The 12693-nt window shown below is 34.3% G+C and overlaps 1 protein-coding gene and 1 long non-coding RNA gene across 2 annotated transcripts in view; both read right to left on the bottom strand.

The window, feature by feature from the left end:
- Nucleotides 1-4640: 4640 nt before the first annotated feature.
- Nucleotides 4641-7508, bottom strand: LOC128238343 (uncharacterized). The gene is made up of 5 exons (XR_008261672.1): nt 7386-7508; nt 6663-6763; nt 6169-6246; nt 4994-5064; nt 4641-4723 (listed from the first exon to the last, which is right to left on the bottom strand). It is a non-coding gene; the product is annotated as an uncharacterized LOC128238343 (long non-coding RNA).
- A 725-nt stretch (nt 7509-8233) lies between these two features.
- The window catches only part of LOC128237796 (deleted in malignant brain tumors 1 protein-like), a 60342-nt gene continuing 55882 nt past the window's right edge, over nt 8234-12693 (bottom strand). The window contains exon 12 of the mRNA XM_052953382.1: nt 8234-8295. Coding sequence (XP_052809342.1) covers nt 8234-8295 — 62 coding nt within the window. The remainder of the gene's footprint in view (nt 8296-12693) is intronic.

Genomic DNA, 12693 nt, shown 5'->3' with positions numbered 1-12693 from the left:
ATAAAGTACATTTTTTATGGCAATGTCCTTATACTTATGTTGTTAAACTCATCTCGAACCGTGAACTGTCATCTGGAGATAGCTACAGTTTACACACACATTCGCACTGAGCGCCCTACCAGTCTTTGGGGACTGAAAACTCCAAGCACAGGCACACTGGGGACCTTGCACACCTACAACTGTGGACAGTACGCACAACTGTATAGTTATTTAATGCTATAGTTATTTAATGCTACGTACTTTATGAATTCCACTACTGGGGGTATATAAATTCAACCGTTAGATTGTTAGACTTATTTTTTTCTTTATTGTAAATTTCATTACTTATTGTTCTCTGTGAATACCGTACAACTACTGAGAACATTTTATCTAAAACGCACGACTGCTGTGCTTTCTATTGATATATTTCTTTTCAAAATCGTGTCTTATACATTCAAATGCCAGCACATATATGAGGACATTGTTAGATCTATTCAAAAAAAAAATGTTGTTTAAAAGCAATTCATTTTGTAACAATACAGAATAAGGGATACATTATGGAGGGATTCTAATATCATTTTACTGTGTTACTTCTACAAAAGTGGTTCTTTAAAACCGACGTGTTGGCCACAGGAACCACTTGGTGTTGAATGCTCTTTCTTCCGCAATCCTTGTTTTTAAAACTTTAAATTCCGAGAAAAATTTGGAATATTCCTTTCAAAAGTAGGATGAGAGTCATCATACCGGCAACCCATTTTCGTGTTGTAAGTCAGTGTCGTGTTTCATCAGTATTTGAATCAACATGTTGTCAAAGCATTCTTATATTTGAAACATCCTTTTCAAATCAGTATAAGCAAGCGCTTATAAGGCTTGGGTCACAGGAGCTGCGGTCTCTATGTTCTGGTTAGCAACGAAAATTAAAGGATCAGGATATGTTTGGTAAAACAAACGTTTCATTCTAATCCAACACGAAACATTAAAACAAATATGTCCTAGTTTGGATCAAACTCTAAACCCCTGTTGATAGCTGCATAACGAAATAAAGACTGTCAGAAAGAAAGTCTGAAGATCGACTTCTTCACATGTGTTAAGATTGTGGACTGCCTTCCGGGTTCTGCATGGTGTTTTGAATATTCTCTAAAGAATCAAAACATTTTTCTTATAAAAAGGGGCTATCCCTCATGGTCCCTCACAAAAATATCATTGCCATGGCGGATCCAGGAATTGAAGTTAGAGGGGCGAAACTTATGGGAACATAAAAAGTAAATTTGGACGATTTGAGGGTGGTGGGGGTAGCGCGATGGGTGTGCCCCATCCCTATATCCGCTAGTGATTGCCCTCCTATTTAAAAGGGCACACATGTTCTGTGTTGTCAGACCAACCACAAGTTCAACTTGCACACTTTAAAGGGACTCGTTCATGGTTTATTAAATGCACTTTTCACGGATTTTTTTTTCGAAATAAAGTGTAACAAAAATAATAAGGTGTGTTAAACAAAGATACTGACGGCTGAAACCCTTCAACAAATGTTGGTATATGCTGAAGTATTAGCTTTGAAGTCCACAATTTAGAAATGGGTTACTTACGCTATTCAACACTATGCTGTAGCGTGATTGGTTGTTTGACATAATCACGTGATACTAACACTGTTTTCAATACACTATAGGGTTTTAATTTCCTTGAGTTTAGTACGAGTTCCTTGATAATGCCTCGGATTTCTATTTTTTCTTAACTGTACCGGCGTGGGTTCGATACCCACTAAAACCGGGTTGTTTTTTAATACTGTGTTGCTGGTTTTCTGCAATTTCGGTATCAAAGAGTAATATATACATAGGTGTTTTCGGATTCAGATTTTCAGGGCAAAATTATTTTTGGTGCAAAAACCATGAACAAGTCCCTTTAATAGTGCTCTTCGAATCAAGGTATTTTTCTGGATTATAAAATATGGCCTTTGCACTGAAAATAGAGCACTTCTTCATCAGATTCTATATTGCATTGGTAGTGTTGCATATTATATCATAACTTCCAATAATGTCTCAATAAAACCGAGACTGCAATAAATTTATTGTGTATGTATGTCAGTGATCTACAGCTGCTGTAATGTTATGTTATGTCGTGGTGTACTTCGTTCATAGTGTAGTTACTTATTGTCTTTTCTTGCTCTGCTCAGTATTGCTCAGGGTGGTCAAGAGGGCGTTGGAAGTTAGAGGCAATATACAGTCTCAATAAAACCGAGTCTGCTTTTTTCATACTTTGAAAATATTTTTCTTTTTCCAAAATATCGTATTCTTTAGATTTTTATTTTATCAGCGAGTTGATGACTGATGCAGATCTGACCATTCACTATTTTCCCAGCATTACTGCCTTGTTAACATGGAATATAAAATAGTTAATACACGACAATTATTCAGTCAAACTTTTATTGACAAAGCATACTTTAGCTATTAAAAAACAATTGTGAAACAAACAAGAACAGAACAATCATTCATTTAGTATCTTCAAACATTATAAGCTACGGGGTTAGTAGGTGACCCGATATGGGATATACGGGCAAAGGAACAATATTGAGTAACGCGATGGGAAGCTCGAAAACTAGTTTACTGCGCCCTGTATATATATCGTGTCACCTACCCACAAATATGAGATGTTTGGATGTCTAGTGACTCAATATTATTTTGGTGTCAATTGAAGAAATATCAAAGTCGAGAAATAGTTTCAAAAGAGTTTCCAACATATTTTTGTCCTACAACATTGTAGGGGTCATCAGACTTTAAAATTTAACATAAAGCTCTATGGAGTTAACAGAACCAATGGGTCAGAAACACTAAGGAGTTATAATTGTCATGGTTATTACTATGGTTAATCCACTTTCAACAATTGTTCATTCATAGAGCTGATCTGAAAAGCTTTCCAGGTCTTACAAAAAACTTGCATGAAACAGCAGTGGGTTAGAAATGACTATTGCATTGTCAAATATCTAAATGCTCTTTTAAACACATTTTTTCACAATGCACCAAGATTTTCACCACGTTAAACAAGGAAAAATAGTATAAATGGTTAAAGTCTCATCCACATTTACAGATAAAACAACATCATACAAAACAATAACAACAAAAAATATGTAGTCATTCTTTAAGGACTTATAAGTGACTATACTGAATTTAACCATATACAAATCAATCATTCACTGTTCAGTGTATAAAGATTATATACAGGGAAAGAAATCCATCTATATAATTATATTAACCATCTATATATAAACTATCTTGTTTTTGTTTACAGCCTTTTTAAAGATTGATTTCTTTCAGATACATTGCATGTTAATTTAAGCACATTGTTACACAATTGTCTAAGAAAGTACAATGATATACAGTATCTAGTACTCACAAATTAATTTATTTTAAAATTACATTAAACCTTAGTCACAAACTGAATAATAATGATAATAAAAAGATGAATGAAAAAAAGAAACATAAAACATCTATTAATATAAATATTTTTAAAAACTAAAAATCATAATTTTGCAGAATCAATTACAGTACTCTCATAAATTAAATTTCAAAGGGTGAAAGTGAAAAGGTTCTAAGTGACTTTAAATAAAGAAACAGATAGAACCTTTTCGCTTTCACCCCTCACATTGGAAAGGATACAAAAGTTTGCTTTCATCACACACATAATATTTGAAACCTTTCTTTACAGCATTTGCTTTTACAAACAGATTATTTCTTATATCTTCATAGAATGGACATTGAATGAGGACATGTAATTCAGTTTCAACTGCACTGCTACAACAGGGGCAAATTCTCTCACAAACATTCAATCTTTCATATCTACCTGTTTCCATGTAAAAGCTCATGGCTTTATTATGAATAACATCAATACAGGAAAACTGTTTTCTTCCCCACATGCAATCACCAGCCAAACCAATGGGTCATACAGTTTTGAATATATACATAAAAAATCCCAAATTGCCTTGCATTTTGCAATTAAAAGCCCCAGCACTCGGCTCCCTGCTTGTGACACTAAATTTGCCATAAAATTATATTATAAAGATTCATTTAACAGCAGTCATAGATATGTACATTTGTCAGTATACTCTAAAACTTGTTCATCACGTTTAAAAACAAAATCGGATCTAGGCATTGAACCTGTTTGAAATGGAACATCATTACTTTTAGACATAACCATAATGGTTATTTTCAATCCAGTTATAAAGACAAGTTAACATATCCTGTAAAATCATGTTCATTTTTTGCAAGAATAACTACATCGTAAACATATATTGCTTACATCAATATTGACAAACGTGTACCATCTGTAAGTCCTAGTGCATTTAGTTGACAAGCCAAGTTGTTTATAAAGCAATTAATCAGTATCAGGGATAACTTCATATCAAACAAATCTGACATATATCCGTTATGTCTAACACAAGACTGTACATTTTCATAGTGATTTAATTGCTCTTTACATTCTACTTTTAACCCCCATATCTGTAATATGGATTTGAGCTAAAAAGTTCACTCCCCCCACCACAGTTTTGTCTTTACGTTTAATGGCTTCTTACGATGTTCTAACATATCCATATAGGCTTATCCATTGTCCATGATCTGTTTTTCAAACAAGGGTTCCTTTTTATGGTTGCATCACACTGCAATTTTGAAGGTAATATTTGAAGTTTGAAGCATTTACTCAAAGCTTGATTCACTGCAGCTTTTTCATCCGCACCCCATGGTGTTCTCTTTCCCTTTTGTGAACAAAGAAATAAAACTGAGTTTACAATGTAAAACACAAATGCTGTTTTTAAGCAACTGTAAACATGAATAAATGTGCATAATGAAGATAAAGTCCCATAATTATAATTGGTATAACTACAATGAACTCATTGAGGAGTTTACAACTACATGTAATAAGGATATTAAATATATAAAAAAAATTCCAATAAATAATAAATATTATTTAATAAAGATGTAACTATGGCACATGGTTTATAGTTCAATAATTGAGGGATTCTTACCAAATTTCACTTTCTTCTTTAATGGGTATCATCACTATCAGATTCCTCACTATCACTTCCAATAGCAGCAACTACAGGTAGATAAATCATCATTAGCAATAAGCAACTTAATTGCAGAATCTAAAACACATTAAACAAAGGGCTAATATGAAACCAAGCATTAAAGACAGATTTTTCATTTTAATGTATGCCTAATGAGGAGTAAGTAAATGGTATTTGTAATTTATCAGATTTTTCTTGAACTAAATATTTGCAGACAAATAATCCGATTAAGTTTTATGAAGAAAGAAAGTTGGATTCAAAACGTGGAATAAAAATCTTCCATGATTCTTTTTAAGTACTTCCTCATATTTTAACTACTGACCCCTAGTTTTTGACTTAAGAAAACCCCTATTCGAAAGAGATATCTAGCATATAAATAGCCTGACCAAGTTACATGAAGTTTTGTGAAGATCACATTTGACCTAGAGGTAGCTACATTTTGTTCATAGATGAATCATATTATTTTTTGTTAGATATCTTGCAAACAATCATTCTGACCATGTTTCATGAATATTTGATCAAATCCGTTGATATGTCAAGGTGAAATAATTTCCTACAATCTTACCTGTTCCTATTTTTGACCTGAGATATACCCATATTTAAATCTGTGCAAGATATCATGCAGACACATAATCTGGCAAAATTTTATAAATATTTGGTAAAAGCTGTTATGACAGTGTATTTTATTTCCCTAAGATTTGACCTTATGACCAAGATGTTGACTCAGAATGATGCATATTCATTAATGTGCATGATACATATTAAAGTTCTGACCAAGTTTTATAACAATTGGACAGAAAGTAATATTTTTTTTAAAAACTTTAACAGAATTGTAAACAACATTAGATCGCCCGCTCACCAGTTTTTCCATATTCTAAAACCCCTATTTGTTTTGGGAAAATTTTGCCGAATAATTAATTAACGATAAGTTTAAGCACAGCATATGTGATATAAAGGCAGGAATAATTAATATACTTATTTTAACAGAACAATGATTAACAACTTTCTGCTTTTACTACAATGATTGAAACAAAGTTTTACCACTGTAAAATGAGGACAGTAAAATCAGACAATGAGGACAGTGGGAACCAACATAACACACATTAATTCTTACCAAATCAAACTTTACTTACATAGTTGCTTTTTTGGTGGCTGCCATTCTGTGTCACTATCATCTTCATCAGTGTCTGATGGCATGGTGTTTTTATTCACTGTAATGAGCAAACAGTAAGGCTTAAATATTTACTACAACTGATATAGCCTGTCATATCATTAAAAAGAACAGTTGATTTTTTGCAACATGACTTTTACAAAGTCTCAATCATTGTGCAGTTTGCATTTCTTTGCAATGTGAAGTGGAGTCACTGTCATAATTTATAAAGCAGTTAAAAAACCTGATCATTTTTTAGTAATCAAAACTTAAGGCATAGACATTGTATTTATTATATACGCTAAATTTACAAAAAGCAATAACAGTGTTTTGTTTAATGGAAATTATAATTGAAAATATTTCAGTCAAGTGCTGATACTATATCCAACCTTATTTGAGTTTTTCACAAATTTCACAACCAAGTCTCAGGGACAGTCAGAAAGGACAAAGAATGCTGTTAAAAGACATTGGCCTTACATGATGTGTGCAACTACCCATCTGCACAAAGAATAACTGCGTCTGGAGACAATGACATACTTCAGTACCACCCATCTGGCTTAAGAGTCTTCGGATAACATCTGAAAGAAATATCATTATGCACTGAGAAGAGTATGTTTATAATACATTCATTCATATACAGATTAATAATATCTCGTGTATGATTGCAAGCATATAACACATCACTGATTATCTAAAACTAAGACTGTGTCCATAGGGCCATAGGTCTCAAAATGTGAGCAAACCAAAACTAAAGCCATCACAGGAGTGATAGCATTTTTGAAACAGGGTGCAATTTAAAGACATATTATTAAGTGTAAACCAACAATCTATCTGTCAATCAGCATAAATTACTAGCTGATGCCTTTCATAGATCTTTCATAAAGAGGTTGCCTTGAACAAAGTTTGAAGGAGTAAACATCTGCTATTCAATAATGTTTATACAATTGAAGACATTGTGTACACAACGGGTGACAGTGTGTGGACAAGTGGGGACAGTGTGTGAACAAATGAGGACAGTGTGTGACCAAATGAGGACAGTGTGTGAACAAATGGGGACAGTGTATACATATCTAAGGATATTTTAAACTCTTATGAATAATTGACAACTTTATCCTTACACTGAACTCATATAAGATTTCCTAACAACCATGAGCCTAACTTATGGTGAGAAAGGTTATAAAATATAGGTTATGTACTTACAATCAGGGACTACAAGAATGTCCACTTCCTCAGGTGTCTGCTAGTTTGCGCATCTCAATCATCTTGAAAACTCCGGTGGCCTTTTGCTGAGAAAGATACATGATTAAGTTTATGGTACATGCAAAAATAAGTTAATATGTTCTCAGTTATTTTCCCCAAGACTACAGTTACAGACATACAGTGCATGTATACCGAGTGTTAATTACGTCATAAATGCTACGTCGGAAGGCAACATTATGTTTCGAATGAAGACTTTAAACAAAGATTACTTCACTATTTCTTCAACATTTTAAATGAACCATACCATAGTTAACGCCCCTTACAAAACCCCGCCTTCAGTCTTTTACCAGAGTCTGATTGATAGTTTTGTTTCTTACAACACTTCGACAAACCATTTCACAAAAAGGCCGTCTGACAGAGCACTGTCAAAATATTATTTTGTAAACAGGTTTGTCAAAGTGTTTGATGAAACTAATCACCTTATCAACTTTCGGAAAGAAACGAAGGCGGGACTCTTTAAGTGTCATAGGCTGTCCTTTGTTTAATTTAAATGGTGTAGTAAATGAAGTCATCTTTCATTTAAGTCTTCATTTTAAGCAAAATATTGCCTTCTGACATGGCATGTATGACTTAATTTATCACGTGGTATTCACACACTGATTAAGTAGGCTGGAGAAGCATTTTATATTGTAATTCTTAATGAAATATATCAATATTTTATATATGTTGCGTGTAAGGCTCCCATGTTTACAATTGAAAACGGCATCGTGTCTTTTATGGGCCTTAAATCTTTACAAAATGGCAGCCCGTTTAACCGAAACGATCACATGATTAAAAACTGTGCGAAATTATTCCCAGTATTTTCCGTGTCGTATGTTATTAAGGATGTCAGATTCGTCAGACAAACGGTCTGAAGTGTAGCAACATATCATTTAATATGAGAAAGATGGTCGTACGAAGGTTAAGTGTAGCTTCTGCGAAAGAGAATTGTCTTAATTTTCGGGGGGAAAAACAGGGACAGTGACGAATCATTTGAAGCAGTTCAACAAATCTTTTAAACAATAAACAGTTGTTGTTTTTAATTATAAACAGTCACTAATAATTCAGTTTTATAAAATGCTGATTAAGATAGTTTGCCTTGTTCATTAATTGTTAACATAAATTTCTAAATGATCACATTGAGAGGACCCCCTGATAAAAATAGAAATCACAACCTCACAAAATGTGTGTATATATGGCGTTAATATAAATGAACAATTGGGAAATAAAAAAGATATTGGATTAATTTGTGCAAAGATTTATGATATACAGGTAAACAGAAAGTTCAATCCGGATCCTGACTAGTAATACGTGCAGACTAAAATTTATGCATCAGTGCAGCTTGTAGAGTGAGTCAATGAAACATGTAGATATATATATATATATATATATATATATATATATATATATATATATATATATATATATATATATATATATATATATATATATATATATATATATATCTACTGTATACATTTACTATGACGTTCAATAAACAGAATCGTTTTGGTCTTCATGTTCCGTATACATGTTTACAAAATTCTGTTAATTTATTTGCCGCTTCTCACCAAGGCAACCAAAGTAAGATTCCCAGCCAGGGCTTATGTGAGTTCGGACATGTGTGTTTTCTCAGGATTCTCCAACACTTCGTGCAACGTCATGCAACAACTTTGGGAATTTTATTATTATAATGTTTTGATCAAGGCATAAAACAAAGAATGCTGAATAGTAGGACGCCAGTCTTTTGTGCCGTAAATGTTACTGTAACAAATCGATGGTCGCATCATAAAGGCATCAAAGTCAGCAGTTTTGGCATCTTTTTTGACACATGAGCAAACTAGTTCACCATAATTATTGTACCGATAATAAATGTCTGTCACCTCTGACCTTGTTGATAATGTAAACAACAAAGCGGAAGCGTTAACCCGCATGCGCACTGTGAAATAACCTGTTTATTATAGATTCATGACGTAACTCTAGTCACAAAGTCAGCCATATGTTCGCTTTATTGTGTGCGACGTATTAATACTAATATCATTTTTACATGCACTGTAAAGAAATTTTGGGGGACCCAAATTTAGGTAATAAATTAATGAAACGCTATTTATTTATTGATATTTAGCTTTTATTGTCAAAGTTTAATACGGAATACCTGACTTCGGAGTTCAGGGGCTATGATTACGAACAGTCTCAAGTCCAAGTCTAGACTCAGAAAAGCATTTTTATAAAGGAGCAAAAAATCATATTTATTCCATTTTCTTTACAAAAAATATGTAAATTATAGTTAAACATTCAACTACTGATATATTTCAGCTAATTCACCATTAATGCTTTGATAGAAGAAAAAAATACAATGGAATGATGTTTTGCCATATTGAGTCTTGAGTCTGAACTCAAACTTGAGACGGTTCGTTATCACTGCCCCAGGTGTCCCTCCCGAACACTGAGTCAAATCCATTCGCCGCTTCAGTTTTATATATAATAATCTTTTAACATAAAAAATGTAAAACAAAATATATATTGCAATTAATTAATGTTTGGTCTTTGTTATGTCAAAGGCGATACGCCAGGAAAGAAAAGGTCATGGCCAGCCAATCAAATAACAGATGATAATGAAAAGGCTAAAACGGAACTATGAACAGAAAAGGAAAGACAATGCCAGCCATCATGATTTATAATAGGAATCGGCTGCCTTTTCCAGTACTTTGTTTTGTTTGGGCCAGTAATTTTTGAAAGCGACTTGCCTGATAACAGGTTTAGGGAATGTTTTAACATTTGAATATTCATTTTGTTCCCTAAACGCCACAAGTCGACTAATTCATACCACTGTAAAATATACTTTTCAACTATAACTCCACAAAATTTAACACTGCATTGTTAAATTAAAACGTGGTTGCGTGCCGGAGTGAGTGAGTGAGTGAGTGAGTGAGTGAGTGAGTGAGTGAGTGAGTGAGTGAGTGAGTGAGTGAGTGAGTGAGTGAGTGAGTGAGTGAGTGAGTGAGTGAGTGAGTGAGTGAGTGAGTGAGTGAGTGAGTGAGTGAGTGAGTGAGTGAGTGAGTGAGTGAGTGAGTGAGTGAGTGAGTGAGTGAGTGAGTGAGTGAGTGAGTGAGTGAGTGAGTGAGTGAGTGAGTGAGTGAGTGAGTGAGTGAGTGAGTGAGTGAGTGAGTGAGTGAGTGAGTGAGTGAGTGAGTGAGTGAGTGAGTGAGTGAGTGAGTGAGTGAGTGAGTGAGTGAGTGAGTGAGTGAGTGAGTGAGTTTAATGCCTGGTGATTCCATATTCTTAAGTATGTTTAATGCCCGGCGACTCCATTATCTTTTGTACACTTAATGCCTGGCGATCCAATACTATTTTGAATTTTAATGCCTGGCGACTCCATGTGCCTTTGCATGTTTAATGCCTGGCGAGTCCATACTCTTTTGTATGTTTAATGCCTGGCGAGTCCATACTCTTTTGTATGTTTAATGCCTGGCGAGTCAATACTCTTTTGTATGTTTAATGCCTGGTGAGTCCATAAGCCTTTGTTTGTTTAATGCCTTGTGACCACATATTCCTTTGTATGTTTAATGCCTGGTGACCGCATATTATTTTGTTAGTTTAATGCCCGGTGATTCCATGTTTCTTTGTATGTTTAATGCCGGGCAACTTCAATATTCTTTTGTATGTTTAATGCCGGGCGACTCCATACTCTTTTGTATGTTTAATGCCTGGTAACTCCAATATTCTTTTGTATGTTTAATGCCGGGCGACTCCATACTCTTTTGTATGTTTAATGCCTGGTGACTCCAATATTCTTTTGTATGTTAAATGCCGGGCGACTCCATATTCCTTTGTATGTTTAATGCCTGGTGACCGCATATTCTTTTGTTTGTTTAATGCCCGGTGACTCCATACTCCTTTGTATGTTTGATGTCTGGTGACCGCATATTCTTTTGTATGTTTAATGCCTTGTGACTCCATATTCCTTTGTATGTTTAATGCCTGGTGACCGCATATTCTTTTGTATGTTTAATGCCCGATGACTCCATACTCCTTTGTATGTTTAATGCCTGGTGACCGCATATTCTTTTGTTTGTTTAATGCCCTGTGACTCCATATTCCTTTGTATGTTTGATGTCTGGTGACCACATATTATTTAATATGTCTAATGCCTGGTGACTCCATATTCCTTTGTATGTTTAATGCCTGGTGACTCCATATTCCTTTGTATGTTTGATGTCTGGTGACTCCATATTCTGTTGTATGTTTAATGCCCGGCGACTCCATATTCTTTTGTGTGTTTAATGCATTGCGACTCCATATTCTTTTGTATGTTTATTGATTGGTGACAACATATTCTTTTGTATGTTTAATGCCTGGTGACCACATATTCTTCAGTATGTTTAATGTCTAGTGACCACATATTCTTTTGTATGTTTAATGCCGGGCGACTCCATATTCCTTTACATGTTTAATGCCTGTTCACCATATATTCTGTAGTATGTTTTATGCCTGAATACACCATATTTTTTGTATGTTTAATGCCTGGTGACCGAATATTCCTTTGTTTGTTTAATGCCCGGTGACTCCATGTTCTTTTGTATGTTTAATGCGTGGCGACTATATATTCTTTGGTATGTTTATTGCCTTGAGACACCATATTCTTTTGTATGTTTAATGCCTTGTGAACGCATATTCCCTTGTTTGTTTAATGCCTGGTGACCCCATATTCTTTTGTTTGTTTAATGTCGGGCGACTCCATATTCTTTTGTATGTTTAATGCCTTGTAACCACATATCCTTTTGTATGCTTAATGCCTGGTGACCGCATATTCCTTTGTATGTTTAATGCCTGGTGACTCCATATGCTTTAGTATGTTTAATGCCTGGTGGCCACATATTCCTTTGTATGTTTTATGCCGGGCGCTTCCATATTCTTTAGTATGTTTAATGCCTTGTGACCGCATATTCCTTTTGTATGTTTAATGCCGGGCGCTTCCATATTCTTTAGTATGTTTAATGCCTGGTGACCGCATATTCCTTTTGTATGTTTAATGCCTGGTGACTCCATATGCTTTAGTATGTTTAATGCCTGGTGGCCACATATTCCTTTGTATGTTTTATGCCGGGCGCTTCCATATTCTTTAGTATGTTTAATGCCTGGTGACCGCATATTCCTTTTGTATGTTTTATGCCGGGCGCTTCCATATTCTTTAGTATGTTTAATGCCTTGTGACCACATATTCTTTAGTATGTTTAATGCCTGGTGACCACATATTCTTTTGTATGTT

This window comes from Mya arenaria, chromosome 6 (genome assembly GCF_026914265.1).
Source record: "Mya arenaria isolate MELC-2E11 chromosome 6, ASM2691426v1".
Taxonomy (NCBI): Eukaryota; Metazoa; Mollusca; class Bivalvia; order Myida; family Myidae; genus Mya; species Mya arenaria.
Note: the sequence above shows the minus strand (reverse complement) of the source record. Positions and strands in the feature narration are given on the sequence as shown.